The sequence below is a fragment of the Austrofundulus limnaeus genome, unplaced genomic scaffold, assembly GCF_001266775.1.
Source record: "Austrofundulus limnaeus strain Quisiro unplaced genomic scaffold, Austrofundulus_limnaeus-1.0 Scaffold1, whole genome shotgun sequence".
Taxonomy (NCBI): Eukaryota; Metazoa; Chordata; class Actinopteri; order Cyprinodontiformes; family Rivulidae; genus Austrofundulus; species Austrofundulus limnaeus.
Window position 1 is genome coordinate 10,081,101 of NW_013952403.1, and position 27,456 is coordinate 10,108,556.

Genomic DNA, 27,456 nt, shown 5'->3' on the forward strand with positions numbered 1-27,456 from the left:
ATGTAGGAGCACAGTTTTGGGCTGAGGGTGGACATGTAGGTGAGCAGTGATTAGGGTTAGGTGTGTCTCTAGGTGTGCGTGCGCCTCTTTAGCATAATAATAGACACTATGTGGCTCACAGCAGGGGAGCGGGGGATTTAGAGGCCAAGGTCTCCTGCGCAAAAAAGCGCAGCCTTAGTCAAATTAGTGTTTTAAAGAGAGAGGACTCACTTGTCTCTAATGATCGTCTGCAGCTCACGGATCTGGTCGTTCAGAGGCAGCAGTTTAAGCTGAGGTGCCAGGTTCAGATACAGGTTCAGGGTGTCTTGGCTGACAGTGACAGACTCTTGTGTAATAACACCATCATTCGGCTCGGAGCTGCTGGTCAGTACTGCGGGCACACTGCTGCTGTTAGCAAACCGAACTTGCTTCATTGGATGCTCCTGGCCGCTGCTCACATTGTTCAGTTGTTGATTGTGGCATGGCATCCTGAGTTCGGGATGAAAAGATTTTCGTGCTAAAGCCAGTTAGCGTTTCCTCTTACCTACTGACCCCGTTTGTGTTGTCTAACAACCGAGACAACGTGCTCTTCCGTTTAGCTTAAACGCTAGATTTACAACTTACGCGCCTAGCATGAAGACAGAAAGTTGAAAAAAGGCACACAAAAAATGTAAACAATGAACCGAGCGATGTTGACGTCAATTTAACAACTATTAAACATATAACAACGTGGCGTCGTGCTCCACTGTTTGCCCGCTAGCCGCTCTCTCTGTCGCTGGTTGATGAAGCCCGGATGTGACGTAGCCGGTGTGTTGACGAAACGTCTTCCTCTTTCCTCAACATGGCGCCGATGTTGGCGCCGCTAAAATGCGGCTTGAATGTCCAAAGACGACAATTAGCGTTTCTCATTCGTCAGACGAGTTCATATCACTTTTGGAATAAAAGCTGCAGGGAAGACAGGTTTAAAAACAAGCGGCAGGAAACATTTGTGGTGAGTACGGCAGCTGGTTGAAGAGGACGCGTTGTGTTTGGACAAGGACGGATATAAGTGCTTAACTAACTTTCCAAAGAGACGACGACTAAACGATGTGGTTTGGTTTGTGGAAACTGTTCGAAAGAAACAGGTCCTGACGTGCAAACTTTCGCTTGTCAACCATTTGTTACAGTCTAAATTTTGGGCCAGTGAACTTATCATTTTTAGTGGAGTGGTGTGTTACTTGTTCGGGGTCATTTAAGTCTGTGTTCGTGGTCGCATAAGTATACTTGTGTCAAAATGACGGCACGTGCCTTAAWTTTTTTGTTTTTATTTTATCAGTCTGTATCAGATGCTAACTTTGCGGCTAACAGTGGCCACAGTCACGTGCCACAAGTGGCATCTGACAGCTTTAGATAAGACACTCTGTCCCACCCGGGACAACAGCTGATGTTGCTACTGATTTAACTGTCATGTTGTCAATAGACTAATTTAGTGGTCTACTATTCTTAATGTATGAATTTCCTTCTCAAAACACTTAGCCCCTTTTGTTTTATTTGTTTCTTACTATGGATAAAAACATGGGGAAAAGACTGTCAGTGTTAATAACAAAGTTACAATAGTTTTTTGTCCTTGGCGTAAAGCTTCTACTAGGTTAAAAAAAACCCATTAACTGCTAAATTCAGTAAAAACTAGACTGATAAATCAGTCCAAATATTTGGCATTATGTGCACAAGTGTCAGTGGATAATTTAGCAAGTTTAGTAGAAATCTAGAGAGTAAATTATTCTCTTTTTTMATTTGTTCACTGAAGATCTTTTGGTAACAATTACTGTATTTTTTCATTTATAGTACTAGAAATTTAACCCAAAAAAATCACCCATAAGGTGGGGTGGGGGTAGTAATATACACTGGTTATTGATAATTTGATTTTTAATGCTTTTTAAAGGGATGTTGATAAATTTTTTAACCTACACCAGTATTAAATCTGACAGCAGATTCCAAAAGAACAATTCAAACCATACAAAATAACAACAAAATTATGTGATTATCTCAAGTATGAGGGAAGTTATTGATGTTTGTTTAGGTGAAATCAGCTCATGTTTTCTTGCTGCAGTTCACAGCAGAACTAATGGGGCCTTTGTGACCATTTCACCTTGATGTTTTCTATTTTTGTTCGTAACTTCCTCAGTGTTCAAGATATCGCCATGAAATTTTAGGAAAAGATTCACATTCTGGTTTTGTAGGAAGCATCTTGTATCCTAAAAAAGCTAATAAAACTTAATAATAGTCAATTCAAAAGTAGCAGAAATGGTATAAAATAATATTACAAGGTAAACCGCAGCATCAAATCAACTTAATCTGTCTTAGAAAGTAAGGAAATTAAAACGATTTAAAAACCATGTGGACATCTGTTTTGTAAACAAAGCTCATCAACCAATGACAGCGTGTTAAATGTGTCGTGACAAAGACGAGTGTCAAAACACTTTGCTAACAAGCACTATTCCGGATAAAAAAAAACATACTTCGACGTTTCAAATCCTTATCAAATTTGGAACAAGGGCAGATAAAATAATGTTCTTCATGGCAGCTTATCTCTTTAAGGGGTCACTAGAAAAACTCTGGTGATTTACTTTGATCCGGTTTTCAAAAAATTGTCTCTTCAAAACACATCAACAAAAATTAAAAACTCGAAGACGAGGTTGTAGCTYACTACCTGACGGCAGCCCGATTTGTTGAAATTCATAGAAATAATGAAGCAGGAGGAAATTACAGGCAAACGCACTGAGCAGCCTTGCAAAATCTGGTCACAGCAGTTTGGGAAGAAAATGGCAGCATCCCTGCTTTTTAAGCTCAAAAAATGTTGATCGTATTAACATGAATAAAGACGGTAGTAAAGTCTTCGGTGGTTTCAGTAAACAGTATGCTGATCTTTATTTGAGGATACTTTTTCTTTGCTTTTGCTTAGCCAGAAACAGTGATGGTGACCTTTAGTAATAGTGAGCAGAAGGTATTGGGAGTCATCAGATATATTCTGTTGGTTTCACATCAGTCATTTATTCAGTGACACCAACAAAGTTAATTTTTATCTTTTTTTTTCTTGCATGTGTGCCGAGTCATTGTCCTGTAGAAATTTGAACCCTTGGTTAGCCTAACTTTAGGTATTACCCATTCTGGGAAAAACTAATATTAAAGGATATTCAAGGCTGCTATGTTACTTGGGACTAAGTTTACCAAACAGCTTTAAGCACAGGGTGTTTTGAAAAAATAATAAACTAAAAAAATTAAAAAATCCATCAGAAATTCAAACTGCATTGGGTGGAAAATTATTACTCATATAAGGAGTGTTTATACAGACATGATGCTGACAGCAAGGGCTGAAAAGTGTTCAATGATTGCCATCATTTCCCTTGATTGTGTATATACTTCTATTAGTACAACTGGAGCAATTGAATATTTCATGCTAAGTTTACTGTTTAGCCCTGCATGCTTTTATCCTAAACCACCCACTGATATCTTGCTTTATCAGAGACTCAGCCTCTGTAGATGTGCTTGTATTTTCATCCTGCTTAAACCCAAGAGTGTAATTAAGTTCAGCTTTGGTTCTCCACAAGTACACAAAAGTAATACACAGTTATAGGCTTTGTTTGTTTATTGTGAACATGTCCTATCATGTTGATTTAATGTTTAAATAGATTTACACGGACATGCCAAGTACGTAGCAAAGCTTTTCAATACAGTTTGGTGCTTTCTCCTTGTCCTCATTTAACTTGTTTACCTGTCTTATCTCTAACAACCTCAGAACTCTTCAACTTTAATAAATAAAAGCATCTATTTCAAATACCCAGAAGGAAGCGTTTAGTTCTTGTTTATATGGGAATAACGTGCATTTTTGTTGTAATATTTATTTTATTATTTTTGTGCTGAAATATTAGTGACTAGAAAAAGGTCAACAGTAGTATGAGCTCTGTCTTGTGTTTCAGCTAAGCTCCCTTCCAAMCCTACGAACAGCAACATGGAGCACAAACAGAACAGAAAACAGCCGTCAGATTTTAGAGGCAGCAAAGGTAAGTGTATTTTAGTAATAACCAAATTCATTAACTTTTCCAAAATCAAGCTTGGGGTAAAAAAAAAGGTGATTGGATGTTGTTTTCACAGCATCTGCAGGTGATGGACAAACGGACATGTTGGCACGGAAATGCAGGTGGAGGTCTAAGTGCAGACCCAAAAAATGTGGTGAGTGTGTTTGAGTTCACCATGACCAATGAAAGGTTTATGCTGCTATGTTTGATGATTAAATTAGTCATATTACAACAAATAACTGTACTTTAAGTATCGCATGTAAAACAGTGAAAAGATTACTGCTCCTTGTGGTTATTGTCAGTATTGATTTAACTTTTTTATTTAAAATAGTATATTTGATCAGTACTTGCAAATCTGAGTCCAGTGGTATTGCTCTAAATCTTTTGTTCTTTTAAATATATTTTTATAAATGCAGCATAATGTTGTGCGGATAGTGAGCTTTGTTGTGACCATTGTAGGGAAATCTTTAAAGGGATCCCTGATTAGTTGTAACATTAGACTTTATTTGATAAACATTTATTTTAACTGTAAAATAAAGACTGTAAAAATACTGTAGGCTGTTTAGTTTTTATAATTTTTAAATTAAAAGTTTAAAAATATATTACATGGATGGGGCCATTTTATTTACACACAAAGCATTCTGGGTAAATGATGACATGAAAAGGTCATCGGTGCGAGGCTGCTAACGAGCTGTATCCACCTTTTAGGTTAATCTTGGACAATATCTGATGATCGACTCTTTTAAAGGAAAACAGAGAGCGTTGACAGAGAGGAGAAGGTAGAAATGACTCAGCCTGTAACTGAAAATATGGATGGAGGACAACAGAGCTGCTTCATGGAAGAAGAACCTCAGCTTAGCCTGTTAGCTTTAGCGTTAGCCCCGACACTATCATCATATATATGTATTAGCTCAGTGCTACACATTCTCTCGTCACTGAGGTCCTCTATCCACATGACAGAGAGGAGAACACAAAAATGTCTCAGGCTGCAACTGAAAATATGGATGGAGGACCTCAGTTTAGCTTGTTTGTCGCGCTAGCGCTGAGCTATTATACTGTATACAGCATCAGCACTAGCGCATAGGCTAGCAGGCTAAGCTGAGGTTCTTCTTCCATGAAGCAGCTCTGTTGTCCTCCATCTATATTTTCAGTTACAGGCTGAGTCATTTCTYCCTTCTCCTCTCTGTCAACGCTCTCTGGTTTCATTTAAAAGAGTCGATCATCAGAATTTGTCCAAGATTAACCTTCAGGGTGGATATAGCTCGCTAGCAGTCTCACACCGAGGACCTATCCACGTCATCATTTACCCAGAATGCTTTGTGTGTAAATAAAATMGCTCCGTCTGTATTAAAATATATTTTTAAAAATTTACAAAACCAAACAGCCTACACTATTTTTACAGTCTTTATTTTACAGGTAAAACAGATGTTTATCAAATAAAGTCCAATGTTACAACTAATCGGGGATCTCTTTTAYTAACAGCTGTCAAAGTTAAATATTGATGCAGATTTTACCTATTCTCTTTGACATTTAAAATGTATTTTCTCAACTTTCTTATAACACAATACAGATAATTAGTTAATTCCTAGAATCTCTACTGCTTTTTGCTGTAAAAACTCATTTAATGCCAGAAGTCTTTCAAACCCATGCAGTTTTAATTTATTGCTAGACTGTGTACATTTCAAAGCAGAAGTCATTTACAGCCCAGCACAGAAAGGGTTAATGATGGCAGTGCTTTAGCCAATCACAACGCTCAATCTGTTTGATCTTTCTTCTTTTTAAAAGCGATGGTTCAGAGCTTTTGCAGTGGGGTTCTGTCGAAAGGTTGTGAACAGTTATTAACTTTACCTGCTGTAGATATATTTTTAAACAATCCCAGTTTGTAGAAATAGTTTAATTCTGAGCAGATTATAAAATACTCTGGCCCTTAAGCAATTTTTTGATGACTCCTGCTCTGGACTAGTTTTGTTGAATCTCTGTTTGTTTAGAATCCACAGTCAACAAATAGAACAACCTTGACTCTGATAATAAAAGATTTAAACTTGTAAATCTTAAACACTAGGTCTTATATTTCAACTTTAATTATTGTTCCTTTTGTTATTATAGATTAATGGGTGGTTTTTMTTAAATTGTGCATTATTTGGTGTAATCTATTACAGCTCAAAACATTTCTTTACTGTATTTCATTAAAGGCAGACATGAGACGCAGTTTCACTGTAATCTGCTTGGAGGTGCTGACATGCAGCTGTGCTTAACATGGTGCCACCGTATTGAGTGGATTAGCGGAATTAAAGCGTATTCTTTGGCCTGCCGAGGGTCCCTGTGGCAGATGTGCGTCTGAGTGTTGGTAAACAGCCACGCTGGCACCAATGGGTTCTCAGCCTCAGCTGGGATGACAGCCAGGTGTCCCCTGGGACTTGTAGTGTCAGACTGGATCCACAAGTCCACCTGGAGAGTCTATCGTTGTTGCTGTCAGACGTCCCAGGGGGCTGCCGTTGACATTTGATGTTCCATGTGTCTGCCCACCGTGCCATCTTAAAGTTTCTGTGACTGTCACACCGAATGCAAAATGAACATTAGTTACCGATGCTTACAGGTAGATTTCAGGATAGAAAGATAATGCTGTACTAATAAATACCCTTTTTACACATGGAAAACGCACCAAGAATTCAAACCAAAGGAGATTTTTTTAAAATAAGAAAAGTTTCTGTTTTTCCATTATTTTTTTAAAGCTGAAGGAGGTGAATTCAGCCAAGATTCTTTCTGCTATGCTGGCTTATGTTTGGCCAAAAGATAGACCAGACCTGCGGGCCCGTGTTGCCATCTCTCTAGGCCTGCTTGCTGGAGCCAAGGTAAGTTATGTTAATATATTTAATCACATCTCCTCGATGTATTTTTTGTGGTTAAATGTCTACCAAGTGGTTGGGGTTCATAAATTCTGCGGCATTTGTTTTAGAATAAAATAAGATTGAGATTACTAATAAAGCAAAACTGTATATAAGATTATTAAATCACAGTTTTTGTCTCCCAATGCATTATTAAACATATCTATGCCTGTACATAAGGGCTAAAATTGGAGTTTTATCCTCCTAAAAAATATACATGAGAAATATGGATATGTGTTAATGGAACAACTGATGATGTACAGAAAGACTTACATTATATATATATATATATATATATATACACTGTATGTAAAAAAATGTGCAGTTTTTGTATTGCAGTTTTTTTAACAGTCCCTTTTTCAAAGTCAAACTAAAGCTTAAAACAAAACTTTATATGTTTTAATGTGAAGAGAAAATAATGCAGTCACGTAACATTTTTGTTGCTTTAATGTGTTTTAAAAACTAAGTTTTGTTGACAACTTGTGAAGTAAAATTGTTATGTTCAACAAAAGCTCTCGCCTCAAGATTCCTCTTTTTTTTAGCATAAATAGTGAGTTTCCACTATAAAACTGAATAAATTTTCAGCTTGTCCTCAAAGGGAACATTACATGTAAAATCCACTTTTTAACTGTTAAATTTATTTTATTGTGCACTTGGAGCCTCAAAGAGTGCAGAAAAGTCAAATTTTGTCTCTCCTGTCCAGATGCTGCAAAGATATCTTTATTTTCTGTTTGGGCCATATTTTTCAACCTTCTAAGTTTTCTCTACTTTCAATGACGTTTTCTGAACTGTTACGTCGATGTACGAATTTGTGACGGAACGGACATATATGATCTGGACTTACTAACATGCAATGCTGGATGGACAAATCTAGTGATGTTGTCGTCTTTTAATTTGCAAATAAAATATTTCTGCACTGCTAGATAGTCAGAATCCTTTCTATCAAACTGGACTTGACTGCTCTTAAAATGATTTAAATGTGAAAAAGGATTTAAAATACGGTGGGGCATAATTATATCATGTGCAATTAATAGTCAGAAAAACATTAATCGATTATTTTTTGTCACTTGACGATTAATACGATTAATGCCAGCAGGCAGACTGACTGGAGATTGCTGCTCTCTGCTTCAAATATGACAAACATAAAAAAAGTTCTGTAATTTCATTATCTATCAATACAATTAAAAAATCGATTTTAAAGCCTGAAGCCTAATTTTGACACAATTTGGAACAGATTTTTACGAGGAGCAAATTAAATTGGTCATTTGACTAGGATATAAGGGCGTCCAGGGACTCCGGGGGATTAATCGTCAAATTACTCGTTATCGYCTAAATACCAAAATTTATCGTGACTAATTGTTTTTGCCAATATTGCCCAACCCTAATTTAAAAGCAACATGGCCACTTTATTCAGCTAGAAACATATCCACCATCTGATACAAGATGCAAAAGCTTTCACACTGTTAAACGTTTGTAGTTAACATTTTAAACAAATTTATATCCTGTAGATCAGAACTGCTACATCATCAACATTTCTTCAGTCAAAGGATCTCAAAAAATCAGTACTGTCAGTCAAGTTCATCTGTGTCAATCTTTAGTTTTATAATAACTTATCTATCACTTTCTCCTCTAATCATTCATCATTTCCAGTTTTAAAGAGATTCCAGTTTTAAAGAGATTCCTGCGTGTTTTTACACAGTAATTTCTTGAAATGTTATGGGTTATAAATGGAGGATGCTGCTAATTATGAGTAGTAATTTTTAATCTTCCATCTGGTATAGGCTATAAACTTAGACATTGTAATTTTGTTGAGTAATTAGCTATGTTTACATGTGCAAAATTCTTTGATTGGATTAAAATGTATTCGGATTAAATAATCGGAATGTATGGTTTACATGGGCACAATCCGATCATGACGAGCATATGCACCAGGCTTTTATTCAGAATAGAAGCACTGACATGTGCAGTTGCTAACTTTCCAAAAAAAAAAAAAAACAGAAAGTTTTACTTTCGTCATGAAGGTAAACAAACAGTTTCTGAGCTCAGAATGGACCTGCGACAAGTTTTAATAATGGTGGAGACGTTAACTGCACTCTCTGGTTCAGCTGCAGGTGAAGCCCGGACTTAAATTTTTTTTTTTTTTGTGAAGTGGCGCAGGCTGTGTGTCTTCCTTTATTGAATGAGAAAACAGGAGGAAGAGTTCTGTGCTGCTGTTCCTCCACAAAAGAGCAGAAACCGATGGATGAAAGTTAGCTGACATGCACTGTCAGGTCAGTTTCCCATAATCAGAATAAAGTGATTGGATTAAGTGTTTACATGCACACTGTTCAGATTATCAATCGGCATAAACCACCTCTCTCATTCCGATTACAAATTCATTGGTATCGAGCTGAATCGGGTCAGAATAATCCGAATGGGTTTTTACATGACGCATTTTTATTCCAAATGGCCGTTTAATCAGATTACTTATGTCCATGTAAACGTAGCTAGTGATTCTCCTAATCCTAGTAGTAATGTTTATTCCTCAATGCATTTTTTTATAAAGTGATGTAGAGATGTCAAAAATCCTGATGTGAGTTTGACACAAAAATGATTTGATGTCAGAGATCAGTTTTGTAATTTCATGCTGTCTCTCAAGCCAGTGGCAGGATTCAAATACCTATTCTACTGGAAACTTTGAAAAGACAGAACATCTGCTGCAGAATTATTGTTTTTTATTAAAATGGTGCCCAACTGGCTCAGGTGGACATCATGTTGTCTCTTCTTATTTGATGTTGAATGGCACTGCTGTTGGGCAAACAAGATTGATATGAAAACATGTTATGTACTAATACTTGTAAAGTGCTTTGAAATTCAAGACGTCAGTGTGTTTGACTATTGGTCCAAAAACACCCAAAGATGAGATTTTCAGGGAAAATAAGGCAAACTATTAATACTTCATGTCAATTTTTGTTTTTAATTATAAACATGCCATACCTTATACATTTTCACATTCCAGTGTTTGCGTTGGGGTTGTGCAAAATTGTATCATGTGTTAATCATCAGAAAAACTTTAAACAGTTATTATTTGGCGATTATTACGATTAATGCCACCGTTTGCAAAAGATCTGACTGCGTCTCGGTCCATCTGTCCACAACTCAGCCGCAGCTGTAGCTCCACGTTCAAACATCACCTCATCGATTTGACTCAAAAACACTAAAACTGACTAAACTAAACACACTAAGCTACACCCTAACTATTAAATCCAAACATGCTAACTAAAATATCATATGTCAAATCTCATAGCTCAAACTTCTCCATCGCCACCAAACTTCATTCAACTTTCACGTCTTTTTATTTTCTTCATCCTGTCGATTTTTTTAGCTCTTGTCAAATAATTTTAGGCGTCAGTCATAAAGGAGTTTGGGAGTTTTATGTTGGTTCGGCAGGGTGGGGGTGAGACCAGAGTGTTTTGTTTTGTATTGAGGTATTTTTTTCCATGAATCTGCCTGTTTTTCGCTGCCTCCCCTTGCAAAGCACTTTAAATATGAGGGACATTAAATATTAAAAGTGATGTAAATTATTTATCATGACTCATATTAATTGATAAACGCTACAAATAATCATGAATTGATTGAATTGACCAACGGTTGTTGACATGAACTTAACCTCTGCTTGATGAGCACCTGACGTTGATTTCTAAAACTTTAAAAATAAAAATTATCTTTGAAAATCTACTTGCCTTTGTAGGATGCCATAAAAGATCAATAAAAGCAAAAAACTATTTAACATATTGTTTATTTACTTAATCAAATATCTTCTCATTGCTCAAACATGAGCACTCTCCCGTAAGTGATTGCACTTGGCACCGAACCCATGTTAGACTCCAAACAATGTGCATTTAGAACAGCTTTTTAAATAAATAATTGCATGCATCAATCAGTGTGTGATGCATTTTCTCTTTCTTTGTTGATAGTCTCTAATTTACACCCTGGAAAATAATCACAAATTCAAAGCTCCTAAGTAAGTATGTCCTGCTGCAGCTCAGCACGGCTCCCTCTAGTGTGTTTCTAAGGAGCCGTGAACACGCACACGCAAGCCAATCGACTCCTCGTGTTTTCCTGCTTGGTTGGAGTTAACCTCCATTTTACCAATTTGTCTGTTTGAACCGAAACCACCAGCTGTGTGGCTGCAATTTTTAAATCAGCTGAATAATTACTTTGGTTACGGGGCATCTCACCTCTGCAAGCAACATTATCGGTGACATTTTCATTTCAAATAAGTGATTATATACAAGTTGGCCTCAAATGAAGCCCTCTTTGTCTCTGTGCCCGTTTCGTATTTTTATAGTATAAGGTAAAGCTAATTCTCCATAGCCTGAAGCCTTTCCGTACTACTTGACACTGAATCTCTATTATAGGATGTCATATTGCCAGGTACAGATTGACACAGTGTCAGTTTAATCTCCAGTGGTTGCCATTAATGGATTAAAAGAGCACATCCAACGTTATCATGTATTAGTGGTGAAATTGAGGACATGTTTTGGCTCAGTGATAATAAGCTCAGGCTATTTTTGTGTCATGTTCTGTTGTCTTGGTAGCAAAGTGGCAGATATTGTTTTTTTTTTCCTTTAGGGACTCAAAGGACTTCTATTGTCTGAGTGTAATACCCAAGTGTATAAAGAAAGAACCCTGGAGAGGTAGCTTTTGACTGAATAAATAGAGCTTTATAGGGGCGTTTTTACATTCAGGTAGACGCAAGAATGGGTTTTTCCTTTTTTTTTTTAACTAAAACATTTCATATAGAATGCGACCATGGAGAAAGACCTAAAAATCTACCCCAATGTTGGGCTTTTACAGGTTCAAATGAAAGGGGTTTTGAAACGTTTCACTGTGGGATGCAGTGTTCTCTGTGTGTCCTAATGTGCAGCGGACCGCCCAGACTGAGTCACACAGCTGTCCCTGTGCTTTTAATTAGCTCTAATAACCATTTCAATTCCATTAGCAGGAAGCACCAGCCTTCTCTCAGCACTACTAGTGCCAGTCCACAAGAAGACAGAAAACATGCGCCCACAATTGCACATCATGGCAGATTCAGACTAGAAATTCACCTGAATGGGTGTGTTGCATATTGCACACGTGTGTGCGTGCACATGTGTGGAAAAGTACAAAGAAAAGCTGGAAACATGTTGCAGCAGAATAGAAACATAGAGCCTTTTAAAGTAAAATATGTGTAAGTGGGCATAGTTAAGTCATAAGACAATTAAACATGTAAATGATAGTTACACATTAAATATGAAAAGATTTAAAATGAAATGAATTAATTTCTTGAAGAAAAGTATGGCAATGTTAGAAAATCCTTGTAGATTTGAGCTCTTGGAAAAAAAATCCTAATGTTTCTTATCCTAATTACTCTTACTTTGAACTACCTTGCTTTAACTTTATAATAAATAACAATTTAATATTTTTTTACTCAAACTGTGCTCTAGTAACAAGCAGCAGACATAAAAAATGTTGCCGTCAGCCTTTATTTTTTACGAAGCAACATTTTTATATTCATCCCACAAAGCCTTTTAGCTAAAAATGTTTCATAAGTACAGCTTCTTGTTTTTCAYACTGTAGTTGTTCTGATTGCTCAGACAAAGTTTTGTACTTCATGGTATTTAGCTAATCATATCAGGGTTTTTTCCCTCTTCTTTTTATACTTCCTGAAGTGCTTACTGTCAAAAACAAACTAAATGTAGCTGCCTATTTTAGTACAGCCATTTCTCTCTTCTGTTCTGTATAAAAGAAGTTGCCCATTGTTATTGGAGCCTAATGTGTGGCCTCTTCTAAAACCAGCTGTAAAGCATTTATTTTTAAATCTACACCCTTGTTTTTAGGCTGCATTCATCTCAGATGTTGTAGAAAACCTTGCTCCAAAAAGATTTGTGTTGCTGAGACACTTCTCACAATGTGTGTTAAATGCTAATTGTAGAGTTTTTACTTTTTTGTTTGAAATTAATAAATAAAAAATACTTATGCTTAAAAATATTCGAAATGTCACTGTTAACTAATGGCGAGTGTATGCCTGTGATAAGTAGGATCCTTAGATAATCTCCAGATTTAAACTTACATTTTTAAAATGATTGACAGATTTTTACCATAAATGTAAAAAATAAAAGTAAAATAAAATAAGCAGTAATCATGAATTAAAGGAGGGAAAATATGTATTTTCCAGACACATAGTTCAATTTTATACCACAATCAGGTAACTTACCTTCAGTTGTAATGAAAATGCTGTTTATATCAAAAATAAATTTGAGTTCACATCATAGACAAAGCTAAACGCCTTGGGCCTCTGTCTTTTTAAGAACCTCCTACTGTTTCAGACACTCCCGCTTCAGCACGTCTTCACAACAATGCTTCATACCTAGTGATGTGACGTTCATGAARGATCCAAATCTTTTGAACGGCTCTTTACAATGAACGATAGGAGCCGAGTCGCGGGCTGTAARGAGCCATTTGTAGTTTTATTTATTTTATTCCTCATATAATCTTTATTTTTTCATACTTAAATTGCTCCCGCTTTGCTTTTTCACTCAAAACAGGCAGAGCGGTGGAGTACAGAAGCTCACGGGAAAGGGGGAGGGGGGTTTCTGCTTGACAAAACACGTGGTTCCACCCACGTAACGTGATGACATCATCATGTTGCCATACGTGATGACGTATTTCCCTACGTGATGATGTAACTCGTTCAAAATCGAATGACTCTTTTGAATGGCTGAAACAAACGGCTCTCCAAGATCCGGATCCCTTCAAAGAGCCATTTATCCCGTCACTATTCATGCCATTTACAACCTTTCTTAGGAGAAAAGTCCAACCATTTTTGACGAACTGTCTCATCCCTAGGAATCGTAAAAAGAGGGTAGGAGCTCGGCTGGGACTGAACTCCAGGGAGGAGCTTTGTGTAAAGAGGTGGTGCTTTGTTTGAGCAGCTCCCAATGGCTACCACAGGAGATTTAAGGATTTCTCAAACATGAGTCAAAGCAACACTCTTGATATGTGTTTGATGAGGGAATGACATTATATAACATGATTAAAAAAAGTTCTCAAGCTCAAAAAAGTTGATTTTGCACAATACCTCCCTTTTAATAAAATTGTATCTTAGTTGTTAAGACTGTTGGTGAATTGTCTTTATTCTGTTTTAAGTAAAGTTATGAGCAAAGTTAATAGATGAGCTCCAAAATCTTTGTTACTTTGTGGGTTGGAAGCCAAACAAAAAGTAAAGGCTGTATCTGTTTCTTTTTTTTTTTTTCTTCTAATTTTTACTACTCCTTTTTTCAGCTCACCAGCGTAATGGTGCCCTTCATGTTTAAATATGCAGTGGACGAGCTTAACCAGATGTCGGGGCACATGCTGAACCTGAATGACGCGCCAAGCACCGTGGCTACCATGGCGACGGCCATGCTGATTGGCTGTAAGTCCAAAACCTGTGTTACTCTGGCAGGTGCTGTGTTCATCAGATGAGACTGTGGGACTCTGTTGTCTGCTGGCTGACCTTTCCCCACCGCATTCATATCAATGCTGCTCCGCAACATGCTCTTTGGATTATTTACACCATGTGCTGCCTTCTTATGTTTGACCAACTTCTTTTTTAATTTGGCTAACAGAAGTGGATGTGTTTTTAAGTATTTTTATTTATATGTACAGATGTCCGGGATGACGTCGTTTTTACCCAAACATTTTTAACGTTTTATTTTTCACTTCTTTGTCAAAACAGTTTTTGTGGAGCTGCTGATAAAAAGCCAAAAAAGTATGAAAACCAGGGTTCCCACAGGTCCTTGAAACTTTTGAAAGTTTGTGAATTTGAAAAAATTATTTCAAGGCCCTGGAAAGTTTGTGAAAACAGCCAAAAACTACACTTGTCCTTGAAAGTCCTTGAATGTTTTTTGAGGATTGAAATTCTCTATTCACATGACTGATTTTCATCATCTTTTAAAAAAATTAATTATAAAATAAAATAAAAAAACGTACATTGGATAACAATGTACACAACAATGTGGATAACTCCGGATTAGGGTAAACTGACGTCATTGTTTCTGACTCACCAACTTCTATGTTAAGTTCTTCATTGAATTTACATGATATTAAACCTGTTTATTGGTAACATTCTGTGGTAGCAGTAGGTAATTGCCGTTGCGCATGGTTCTTTAATTTGAGGAAATTGGTACTGGAAAGTCCTTGAAAGGTCCTTGAATTTGATTTTGACCAAGGTGTGGGAACCCTGGAAAACTATTTTAAACTTGATCCTCACTAAGTAACTTTGACCTTAGCTGACACGATCATAAACTTATTTTTGCACTTCAGCCTCTTGTTTTGATGAGTCCACTTAGATGTTGGACACTAGTGCCCGCACATTTAAGGGACATGTGGGAAAATGATCTTCAGGAAAGAAACGTTATTCTTCTTGCTCATACTTTTGAACACCCAGCCTCCTGGATTTGAAGCCTGCGGTTACTGGTGTAATTTGGCTGTCAAGGTTGCACAGCACTCATCCTACCTTGTCAGACGTGGACACATTGTTCATTAGATGAGCATTCCTATTTAACGCCACATTACAGCCCCCGTGAAGACCGTCAGACAGAGAGATTATCACCCTGACTTTGGTCTCTGCAGACGAGTCACGTGTTCACACAACTTGGCAAATTCACCACAGGAAGACTGTGCATCTTTCAAACACAGACACTTATCAATTTGCGACAGTCGTACTAGCCACGCGACTGTGTAACAATGTGATTAGTTTCATTTTTAACCGTTAGCCTGTCGATTTTATTGAAGTGAACTAGTTTGTTTTTGCTGCGTATGTCTTTAATATGACTTATGAATGCAAAACGTCAGATGTAATGAATTTTCAAAATACATTCAAGAAAGGAGTTTCGTTCTTTTGCTCTTATTCTTCAGAGGCTGCGTTAAGTCGGAGTGGTAAAATTAAGCCTGATAATTGAAAACTCACTCTCATCTTTCCATGGCACTCTTCTTAAGCCTCCCTCCTGCCTTTTTAAACATTCTGCTCACACATGTAGTCCCCTTCATTGTCACAAACACACACGTCTGTGCACGCTCCGATATCCTCTATTTTTCTTATTAAAGCCTTTGGTCCAATTCAATCAAACAGCCTACATTCTGCTGCCTCAGTAATACATTTAAAACATGCTCTGTGTTTAGGAAGGCCTTAAAAATCCCACATGATAGTCCTGCTGTTTAAACCTTTCGGCTTTTCCCAGCAGGTGTCGTAAAACTTTTTTGTCTCCCCTTCTGATCCAGATGGTGTCTCACGGGCCTGTTCAGCTCTCTTCAACGAGCTGAGGAACATGGTGTTCGGCAAAGTGGCCCAGAGCTCAATTCGCCGCATTGCCAAGAATGTCTTTCTGCACCTGCACAATCTGGACCTGGGGTTCCACCTCAGCCGCCAGACAGGGGCGCTGTCCAAGGCTATTGACCGCGGGACACGGGGCATTTCATTTGTCCTCAGTGCTCTTGTTTTCAATCTAGGACCGACGACCTTCGAGATGGGCCTCGTCACTGCTATTTTGGTAAGTCTCAGGTTTAAAACAAGACCAGGCTGATAACAATCTTTTTTATTATACAAAAAATAAGGATTCTCTTTAAGGATCATTCAATGTGGTACTTAAAAATATTTATAGAATTTTGTTGTAAAGCATTTTCCCTTCCACATAAAACAAAGGAAAACTTATGGAACCACCTTGTAATTTGTATTTATAAAGCAAAACCCTCTACATTTAAACTCATATGTTTGCAGTAAAAAGAAAAGGCTTGCAGATGGTAAGGACCCATTGCACCTGGTTAGTGAACAAAACAGCACATGGCTCTTGATGATAAAAACTGTTTTTCTATCAGTGAAGTTTCTAAAAGCCAGAGGAGGTGAAACAAGTTCACATAAATGCACATTTGTTGATGGAAAATCTTTTTTTCTTCTCCTTGAACAGGAAAACAAGATAATAACTTTTAAAGGGGGCTATTATTTATTTTCCAGGCACATAGTTCAATTCTATACCACAATCAAGTAAAGCTGGCAGTATAGTCGCTCGGCAGCTGACCGGACAATGTGCCGTCACGCGGTTGTTGGGCGTTTGTTTTCACACACACCATAGCTCCCTGATGAGACACCCTGAGCCGAGCTCCTGGGAAACCCCTCCCGCTGCAGCAAGCGTCACTGCAAGGGATATCGTCCCGCTGAAGTCCACAATGCAGGGAAAAAAAGTCAGAGACTCGTCACTTGACGTTTATCCACAAACTGGTTCTGGATTAAGCTCCAAAGTTTTTATTAGTCAGATTCCATCGTGAAAAACGTCTGTTTCATCACCTTTTATGAGTTTTTGGCCTTTTGACTATCTTTATAAATGGCTGCTTCCTGGTGCAAGGAAGCAGAGATTTTATTTATTTGTTTTTTTTAAGCGAATGGTTGGAGCAAAACACAGCGTCTGAGCYCTTTCAGCACAAAAAGACACTCCCACGAACTTCTGACCAATCACACAATGAAGTTCTTGTGTTCTTATGTGGAGGGGGGTAAAAAAATTGGACCCGCAGTTCGCAACAAGAAGTGCCGAAAATGCCGTCAATGCAAACATAATGACGCAAATTTCGTCATGAAACCGCGACAGTTCGGCATGATTTCGGCAGTTTGAATGCAGTATACTGCCTGCTTAACTGTGTTGTGAAAATGTTGTATCAAAAATAATATTTGACTTTGCATCATATCTAGGGATGGGTACCTTTGACATTTGAATCAATTCGGTACCAGTAMCCGGTACCTGYGAATCGGTACTGGTACTTAACGAAACCAATTTTTGGTACGTTGTGTGAATTGTTTTTTAATAATTTTTTTAACTTAAATTTTTTTTATTTAACATATTTCTCAATATCAAGACAACATCCAACTCTTTGTATTGTAACATCAGTTATTTTAACTAATTTCTTTAAAGTGAAAACAACAAGACTTGTCTTATTGCACAAATTAAAATTCAGCTCCACGTGTTTCTATTGACGTCATTTCCCAGCTAGAAAAATTGTGTGATGGAGGTCCATGGAAGGCAAATAAGTTTAAATCAAATAAACAAAAGAGGATGGAGTTAAATAAATAAAAAGGTATTCAAACTACGTTTTGAACATCTAAAACGCTCCAACACTTCAAGRTMMCTGCTTGTGCTCTTTCAGGTCAGACGTGTTCGGACTGTCGGGAAGCTCTTCTGTTGTTTTCCTCTGCCGGTCTCTGTTTAATGGTGGATGAAATAAAGAAAGTGGCGGTACTTTATTTATTTTGAGCAAGCGAGCGTCGTGCTCACAAGATAATTAATCCACCAGATAATTCAGAGGTGGTCTGTTCGATTAGTTTTACTCGAGAAGCTGCGAGGCTTTCAAGTTAAGTWCAGTCAGCTRTGTTTACTGAACCAGCAGCTGCTGACGTCATTACGCTCTTGCGCGATGCTGCYTTCAGGAKAAGCATGGAAAACTCACCACTCTTACACTAATACGGTCGCAATGATGTGTTTAGGTACCGAAACGTGGTACCGTTTGATGGTACGTGAATAGGTTCTCGGTAGTACCGACAGAATTTGGTCMGTACTTTAAAAAGTATCGAATTCGGTACCCATCCCTAATCATATCCTATCTTTGTCTTGAAGTTGGCCTCCCACTTCAGCACATCTTCACAACAATGCTTCAGGGGAGGGGTGCTCTGTGGGGTAAGAATTTGTCTGAGGCGGTGCGTTGTACCAGCAAGTGTTGAGGCTGCTCCACGTGGCTACTACAGGAGATTGAAGGGTTTGAATGACAGGAATATGTCAAAGCAACACTWTTTAATGAGGYCATTACATTATAACATMATAAAAAGCTCAAAAAAGTCAACTTTGCATAACACCCTCCTTTAATAAATGTGTATTTAGCTTTGATTTGTTCTTTGTTCAACTACAACATAAAGCAGCAAAATTAGCATCCTTCAAAAGTGTGATGTAATTTTGCCACTAAGAGTTTTAGTGTACTTACAGAAACGCAACTGACATTCTGTTATTTCTATGTCTTGTGGTCTTTGTTGTTCATTTCCCAGTGGCCCAGGACCCTACATCACCCCGASATTCGTCACAGCAGATTGTCTGGAAATTAATTTTGGAGATATTGTCTCATTTACATTGTAAATGGAWTCTGAATCCCTGTGAACTTTTGATGGAAACACAGTCGATTAGTGTCATTGATGAATCCCAGAGCTTTGTTGCGGCTTAATGTCCTCCTGCAGAGAATACCCTAAACAGATGTGTCCGTTCTTGGCCACATAAAGAACGTCTCCTTTAAAGCTTTGTTTTATCGCTCCAACTGGTAAAATATTGTTTGTAATGAGGTCATACTCTATTGTCCAAACATAAAGCTTCAGCACGAATGCTTAAAGTAATACAATTGTGTAAAACTAACAATAACGTAGTGCAATATGGTTCCTAGAATTTGATAAGAAAATGTGTTTACTGCACAGAAAATATGTCTATCTTGCTCTTCTCTCCTGCAGTATTATAAGTGCGGTGGACAGTTTGCAGCAGTGGCCTTGGGCACCTTATCAGCGTACACACTTTTCACCATTCTTGTTACTCAGTGGAGGTAGGAAGATGTCTGCATTTTTTAAACTCTGTCTATAGGTCAGGATTGTTATTTCTTGACAAGGTCCATAAATACCTCAGTGGCTTCTTGTGCTACCTGTGAAAATTGTCACATGCTGGTTGAAACGTACTAATGAAAGCTCTTGTCTTTGTGCATGTGTCTGTATGCAGGACTCAGTTTCGTATCCAGATGAACAAAGCTGACAATGAAGCAGGCAACGCAGCTATTGATTCACTGCTCAACTATGAGACAGTAAAGGTGAGTTGCTACCTCACTTACCTCCAGCATTTAGAATCTACCTTCCTTTGAACTGTTTTGTGGATGCCAATGTTGTTTTTATCCTGCTGGGAGGAAGTTGCTACTGTAAAGTATTTCTGCATATGGGTGGTGTAACCGGTTTTTTGTGGCTGCTGTCAAAGTAACATACCTGTGATTGTCAGGGTGTAGTTTTAGGACCGTGCAAAAGTTRAGAACCATTTCTTGCTTGCTGGTCTTAGCAATAGTTCTTCAGGCCTTCTCAAGATCTTTCAAAGTTTTTCTTTAACCATCGATCGCTCCTTTTCTCATTTTTGTTCCAGTCTTTTTACATGACCATTTTCAGATGAATATCAATATTTTGAAACCACTTAGTGTTGACATATGAATCATTTAGAGATGAGGAAGGCGCTTCAGAAAAAAGATGAAGAAATGTTGTCTACACATAACAGGTAACTTGGCAAAGACACTTTTCTTCTAACAGTCTCTTGTAAAAAGACAATTTGTTCCAATTTCTTTCATTGAACCTGCAAAAACAATGTCAGTTTGACAGGTATAAAACTATATATTTTCATTCAACAATATGACTTTTAAAGATGTGCTGGAAAAACAATTAAGTATGAAGTGCAGTGTGTTTTTAAAAATAGTGAAATCTAAACTAGGAGGGGAAATCAGGAAGTGGGGTACCTAAATTTTGTGCACAGTAGATCAATAGTAGCTGTTTTTGGGAAAATAGGAAATAAAATCAGCAAAGACCTCATGTGATCTCAGGAAGGGATCATCCATGACCTGCTTCAGTTTACAATTAGACAAAARATCATTAGAAATGGACGTGTCTCTATACTGATTACAAGTGTGCAGTCACCGTGCTAACTTTAAATTGTAGCAACACTATATGTCATGCTATATATTTAATTTGGTCCATTAAGAGGGTCTGAAGGCTTATAATAAAGGAAAACCTTTTTCTAAATAAAAGTTTTTAAAGTCATTGTGTAATTTTTAAGTTCTATTCAGTACTCTGTATTTGCCAGTACCCAAACTGAAGTACTTGTACTCATACTGTTGAGAAAAACTGATATCAGGTGTAGTGGTCACCTCAAGTGATATAAACAGGAAAACTGTCTTTGACCACAGGCCTCGGACAGGCCCTTTAAAGAGACAGAACTCTGACCTGTTAAACTGATTTAGGCCATAACAGGTCACCTCAACCATAAAGAGACATTCTCTTTTTCTTAATCAGGTAATAAACAGAATAATCTTCTTTTTATTTGATTTATTTTTCTCTTAACTAAGAGTTGTTACGCATTTGATAATCATGAGACTATGTTTATCAAAGTTACAGGAGAAAGGAGAACAGAGCCTAATCAGAAACTATTTTCAATGGCTGTCAATAAGCCGTTCTAACAGAAAAAAGGGAAAAAATGAGAGGAGATAACTGTCAAATTACTATAGAGGTACACTAAATAGACAGCTACAAAACAGTAAGACTTGGAGTGAATAAAATGTTTGGGTTTAACTTGTAGAGACTAAAGTGAACATAAAAGTACGTCAGTGAATCATCGGTAAAACACAGAGGAGGTGTTGTCATTGCACGGGTCAGCTTGACATTTATCCCAAACCCACTGTCAATGTAATAAAAACAAACCTTGATCGAATAACTTAAAATAAGACTCTGTCAGTCATGGATTGAGCCTCTCTCCCTCCTTCGAGCCCAAACCTCAATATTATTGAAGGAGCGTGCGACCATGTTGACAGAAAACAAAAACCTGAAGCCGATATTAAAAGAAAAACTTTGGGGTGTTGTGTTTAGAAAATGATTCCTGAAAACTACTTGTAAGCTGGTCTGAGAGACTGTTTTAGACATTAGAAACCGTGTTAGACTTGTACCTTATGTGAAGTTTTGGGTGCTGTAGGTGGCCTTTTCTGGATATCTGTTTTTTTTTATTTTTATTTTTTTATTCACTGTTATTTTAAATGCCGCATTATTTTGTGTCCTGTTTTTCTTAACATCTTGTTCTGTGTTATTTTGTGTCATTTATGTCAATGCAGCCAGATTTAGTATCACTCTGAGCTGTGAGTGTGCATATGTAATTAGATCTCCACCCACTCAGAAATCCGTTCCACTTTCATAAAGGTTTGGATGAYAACCTGAATGCGGCGCCTTGTGCTGCTTCAGTTTACCACTTTCTTATTTCCCCTTCTCAGATTTCTCTGCATTTTTTTTATTTTTCTTTTATGCAAATCCATGGTAAGTCAGTAGCTGCACAGCATCTCTGCTGTTAGCAAGAGAGGCAAATCGCCCACTTAACCAGAGCAGGGAAACAATAGTGCAAACTAAACAAACAGCACTGCAGCAACAATATGAAGTAATTGGCAGCAGAGTTGGGGATTGTTGCGATTATTCTTTTGTTTTATGTTCTACATTTGTGAGGTGTGCTTGTGGCTGATTCATGAGCCTTTTTTATCTTAATGATAGCTGTCTTAATCAGAATTTGTTCTGCTTGTGTGGTGCAACATTTAAGAAAGCTTTCTAAGCTTTGTTGGTAATGCAGGCATTTTTGTGGCTACAGAGCGAGGGAGAGTGCGAGAGACAGAGGCGACAAGAATCCTCTGCAGCAGTTTCTGTCTCCCTTACAAGTGATGATTAGGCTTCACTTCCTGCCTAATATTTGTAACTGTTGTTTTACCACAGTCACTGAGCTCTGTCAAAACTTTAGATCTGCTGCCAGTTCAGCAAAGCAGGCTTTGGATTTTGTTCCGCTGCTTTCATGTCCGTTAAAATCTGTTGGGAGCAGATGAAGATGCAGACATGAAAAAGTGCTTCGGAGGCCAACTGAGACGCGGTCCACGCTCGGAGCGGTCACTGAGAACAAATGCAGCCTTGAGGCAGACTGAGCTAAAGTGTGTATCTGCCTGACGCTGCTCTCGCTTCCTTAACCTTTAACCTCAACCATATTTGTGTCTCTCCCCCTTTTCTCTCTAAACTCACGCTTTCCTTCCTTTTTTTTTCTTCTATGAATCCCTTCATCGACTCCCCTGCCCTGTGCTCCCTTCTCTGCTCTCTCCTCATTTTTTTTCTCCTCTCATCTCGGCTGCAGTACTTCAATAATGAGAAGTACGAAGCTGAAAGGTATGATGAATTCCTGAAGATCTATGAGTCATCCTCTTTAAAAACCACGTCCACACTCGCCCTACTCAACTTTGGCCAGAGTGCCATCTTCAGCGTCGGCCTCACTGCAATCATGTTGCTGGCCAGTAAAGGCATCACAGCAGGTGAGCAATTTGAGAGTTTTTGGTGGTGGTTTGTGTTTGGGGGYATTGAGACCAGACTATCATTCTTTTCAAGATGCAAAACATAAGATTGTTCAAGTGCAAAGAAGGAACAACCATCAGCTGACCTGAATTTGACCTTTTTTTTAACTTGTGTTTTTTCACACTAAAAGCATAGCAGGGGGTAGTATTACATGGCAATTAAAAAAAACATCCCTCAAAATAAAACCAGGCAGATGAAACATGCGTGTAAACCTTGACAGAAATTCATAATAGAAAAAAACTTAAGTACAAAGCTCAGCAAGCATAAAAACCAGGCATGAATGGAAAATAAAATAGCCTTGATGCAAAAAATGACATCGCAGGTGGGGGGAGGAGCAGAGATGCTCTCTGCTTTCATAGCAACTTGAAGAGAGAATGGTTTGAGTGTTTTTTTTTTTTTTTTAGATCTTTCATTTAAATACATGTAATAGAGCAAGATGGTGTGCATCACTGAGCTGTTGTGTTGCCGTCGTATAGGCACCATGACCGTGGGTGACCTGGTGATGGTGAACGGCCTGCTCTTCCAGCTCTCCCTTCCGCTCAACTTCCTGGGAACAGTGTACAGAGAAACCAGGCAGGCTCTCATAGACATGAACACGCTTTTCACTCTGCTCAGCATCGACACAAAGATCAAGGTAACTTGTCAGCCTGACAAGAACTTCTCCCCGCAGTGGCAGTAAAACACAAAACTCTTTTGTGTTTTCATTTTTTCACATGTAGATCCTCCAACAAAAGAAAACAGGAGAGATGCATTTGTGCACAATAGAAAGCGAACACAGTTAGGGCTGAAATTTAAAAGCAAGGGTAAATACTCAAAAATGATAAAGCCTCTCACTCAGATGTTTTTTTTTAACATGAGTAACAGAGAGAGAGAGTTGGTGGTAAAAGACATTTAACACAGAACTGACTTGTTCCTGTAATTGCTTGGCTTGGCTTGGATAACCTATCAACATGTGGTGTAAAAAGATGATGGGCTGTAGTCAAACATAGTAATTATATGGTTGATGTGACTCAGGTTCTTCTTCATCTATTACCACCTGTAGTGTCTGYCATTACTGGCTGCATTAGTCGTATCTGTGTTAATAAAATGACACATTCCTGCAGAACTGTGGCCGGCTACATACTGGTGATCAGTTTGGGGTATGTAATTATCCAACTGTTGAAAGCAGTGCTAATTTTAATGAGTGCATTTATAAGTTTTGGAATACTTTGTGTTGCAACATCAAGCTTTCATTTTACTTCTCACCACTTACATTTATTTAAAATGAATTAAAGTTGTTTATATAACAGAGCACAGGCTTGTAGAAATAGCTTTTTCCCATTTTATTGTAAACCGTTTTTATTCTCCATTGTGAAAAGATGGTCACTTTTTGTTTTAAAAAGAGGTTTCATCTTTTTACTTTTTGTTCTTTGCTGCTTTTTGATTAAGGTTTTAGTTTTAACGTCCAGTTCTTTGTGTTCAGATTCTTGTTTTCAGTTGAAGATTCATCAGTATTCCAGTTATACCATCCAGGATCCAGGCTGGTGATCTAAAAGCTTTTCAGTATTTAATTTTTTAAATAAAATTTTTTTTACCCGTTTTTATAGTTATTCTTGTGTAATTACTATGCCAAAAATTGTTTGTGTATGTATATATATAATATATATACACAAACAATACAAATCCAATCCAAATACATAACCATTTAAATCTTTTACATTTTGTGGTTAAAAAAAAAGACCAAACATTTGAGATTTTAGATATATAGGCCTTTCATATTTCTTTCTTGAAATACTTCTCTTCTTTTCACGGGAAATGTAATTTCATTTCTCGTTTTATAGCGTGACATGACAGCCCATCTTGCGTCATAGGAGTGCACTTAAGTGCAAATGTGTGTCTGCTGCCCAACAATAAGAAGGCTGCTCCCTTCTCCAGCCTGTAATTACAGTGGTGGAGATGAATCTGTCCAGTTATTTTTCCACTCATCAGTAATATTCCTCTCCATTGTGAATCCTTGTGGAATGGTCCTGCCTAGAAGGCCATTACCGTCTGAATGCTTTTATTTATTTATTTATTTATTTATTTATTTATTTATTTTATACTGTGGAACACATTGTCCTATTATGTAGATGTAAAATTATTTAAAACTCTCCCTCACTTGAAACTGTGCCACTAAATATAAAAGAAATAATTTTGGCTTTTTCCATGCTGAAGGGTGTGGAATTATCATCTGTTTATACTAATGGTCTGTGTGTTATTTGTATTAATTGACTGAGGTGGATTGTGGGTGATTATGTTGCTCGTACGCATTGAGCAGAGCAGGTTTCACTCGCTCAGGCAAAGGACGGGGTTTTATTCACTGCAGACCTTGGCTGCATCTCAGCACCACAGCTGAACTCAGTATGAAGAAAAAGTTTTCGTGCCTATTGATTCTTCAGCATTCACCTTGAATGGCAGAGCAGAGTCTCGGTGTCCTTTTATGACTGTTCAAATATGCAATGAATGCCTTCTTGTTGTGTCGTTTTTTAAGGCCAAACGCAGCAGCAGTATGTCCCTGTACAAGGTGCTGTTACATCATGCCAGGCCTTGACTGTTTTCTGTTCCTTCTTTCCTGTCAAACCTTGAACGGTTTTCTTTAGGAGAAGGATCTCGCTCCACCATTACAGGTCACACCACAGGAGGCCACCATTCGCTTCGAGGATGTCTACTTTGAATACCTGGAGGGCCAGAAAGTTTTAAACGGAGTGTCCTTTGAGGTGCCTGCTGGGAAGAAGGTGGCTATAGTTGGCGGCAGTGGGTCAGGGTAGGTCACCTTTTAGACATCATCATAGATGCAGTTGTTATCTTGATGCTGAATATCGGTTTCACCGCTGCATGCAGGAAGAGCACTGTGGTGCGGCTGCTGTTCCGTTTCTATGAACCCCAGCGCGGTAATATTTACATCGCGGGACAGAATATCCGAGAAGTGAGCCTGGACAGCCTGAGGAAGGCTTTGGGGGTCGTACCTCAGGTCTGAAAAACACCAACACACACACACACACACACACACACACACACACACACACACACACACACACACACACAATCTAAATCAGTAAATATGTCAACATATAACTTTCTTCACCACAAAAAAATAATATTTGTACCATTTTCTTTACACAATAATTATAACATATTCAGATTTAAATGTGCTTTCATTCAGCTGTTTTCAGCATAGAAGAATGTAAGAGTAATAACTTGAAAAACAAGGTGAACGCAATCATTTGAATTCTAACGTGCTCAGAGGCTTATCAGAACAGATGGTTCATGAACATGTTTTTGTCATTCCCCCCCACCCAATTCTGCTGTTTGTATCCGCAGTCTTCTGTTCCTCTCTCGGCTGCAATAAAAATATTCTCCAAAGCCTCATTTTGCTCTCTAATTTTGTTGTTGTCAGGATGCCGTTCTGTTCCACAACACCATCTTCTACAACCTGCACTACGGCAACATCAACGCTACAGCAGAGGAGGTGTACCAAGTGGCACGTTTAGCAGGCCTTCATGATGCTATCCTCAGGATGCCCCATGGCTATGACACTCAGGTTGGAGAGCGAGGCCTCAAGCTGTCAGGTTTGCTGCACATTGTCTGCTGTTTGAATATGGTCTCTTAGTCAACACATCCGCTGCGTCGTTTGGTTTTTCCTCCCTGAATATTCTAATTTGAGAACTCAAACCATAACCGGCTGCTTATAACTTAAATCCTGCTTCATTATTTAAAAAAGGTCTGGGAGTACAAGACTTGTTTTTTTAATATAACTCAGGAATATGAAATGACAAACCAATAGTAGTTTCTAAAAGGCCACATCGATATGTTCATACAGCCTTTTTGTCGAGCTAACAAAACATATTACTGTTGGTACAATATATGTGACCCAACACAAAAAAAAAAAAAGATTTTGAGGAAAAATGCCCCAAATTTTTTTTTTCCCCCTATGAGTTAGCAATGTTTTTGTTGCTGTCCAACTTGGAAATCTTAATGTACAAATACTATTTGAGGTTTCCTCTTTATATTGATCAAAAATTACTTAATAAATTTACATAAAATTAGGATTCAAACCAAACATTAATGTATTATCGTAACCAACAAGACAAATTAGTTCATATCTCTGGATAAGCTTATGATATCAGAATGATCCAGGTATCAAAATGTAGCTTTTAAAACCAGGAGTCTGAAAATGCAATTAGGTCATTTTGACCAAATTTGACTTGATCCTCATTTCAAGACGACGGGTCACATATGTCTGTCTGGACCACATGTGTCAAACTCGAGGCCTGCGGGTCACACCTGTGCCCCCACACCCCTCCCAAAAAAAGGGAAAAAATATAAA

The 27,456-nt window shown here is 37.9% G+C and overlaps 2 protein-coding genes across 4 annotated transcripts in view; one reads left to right on the forward strand and one right to left on the reverse strand.

Annotated features, from left to right (window-relative positions):
• uprt (uracil phosphoribosyltransferase (FUR1) homolog (S. cerevisiae)) overlaps positions 1 to 492 on the reverse strand; it is a 9,016-nt gene extending 8,524 nt beyond the window's left edge. Inside the window, exon 1 of the mRNA XM_014009128.1 lies at positions 211 to 492. Within this exon, the coding sequence (XP_013864582.1) occupies positions 211 to 467 (257 nt within the window). The 5' untranslated portion in view covers positions 468 to 492. The remainder of the gene's footprint in view (positions 1 to 210) is intronic.
• Positions 479 to 27,456, forward strand: part of abcb7 (ATP-binding cassette, sub-family B (MDR/TAP), member 7) — a 39,436-nt gene continuing 12,458 nt past the window's right edge. For 2 of the 3 annotated variants that reach the window (XR_001310270.1, XM_014009096.1), the window contains exons 1-13: positions 773 to 970; positions 3,936 to 4,019; positions 4,111 to 4,188; positions 6,767 to 6,886; positions 14,225 to 14,357; positions 16,205 to 16,473; positions 19,455 to 19,543; positions 19,714 to 19,801; positions 22,897 to 23,071; positions 23,588 to 23,745; positions 25,730 to 25,893; positions 25,971 to 26,100; positions 26,527 to 26,670. Coding sequence is in view for 2 of the 3 variants with exons in the window: in XM_014009096.1 (XP_013864550.1) it covers positions 821 to 970; positions 3,936 to 4,019; positions 4,111 to 4,188; positions 6,767 to 6,886; positions 14,225 to 14,357; positions 16,205 to 16,473; positions 19,455 to 19,543; positions 19,714 to 19,801; positions 22,897 to 23,071; positions 23,588 to 23,745; positions 25,730 to 25,893; positions 25,971 to 26,100; positions 26,527 to 26,670 (1,782 nt within the window). In the remaining variant the exon portion in view is untranslated. Of the gene's footprint in view, positions 971 to 3,935; positions 4,020 to 4,110; positions 4,189 to 6,766; positions 6,887 to 14,224; positions 14,358 to 16,204; positions 16,474 to 19,454; positions 19,544 to 19,713; positions 19,802 to 22,896; positions 23,072 to 23,587; positions 23,746 to 25,729; positions 25,894 to 25,970; positions 26,101 to 26,526; positions 26,699 to 27,456 lie in introns of all 3 variants that reach the window. The other variant, XM_014009084.1, reaches the window with a different exon arrangement.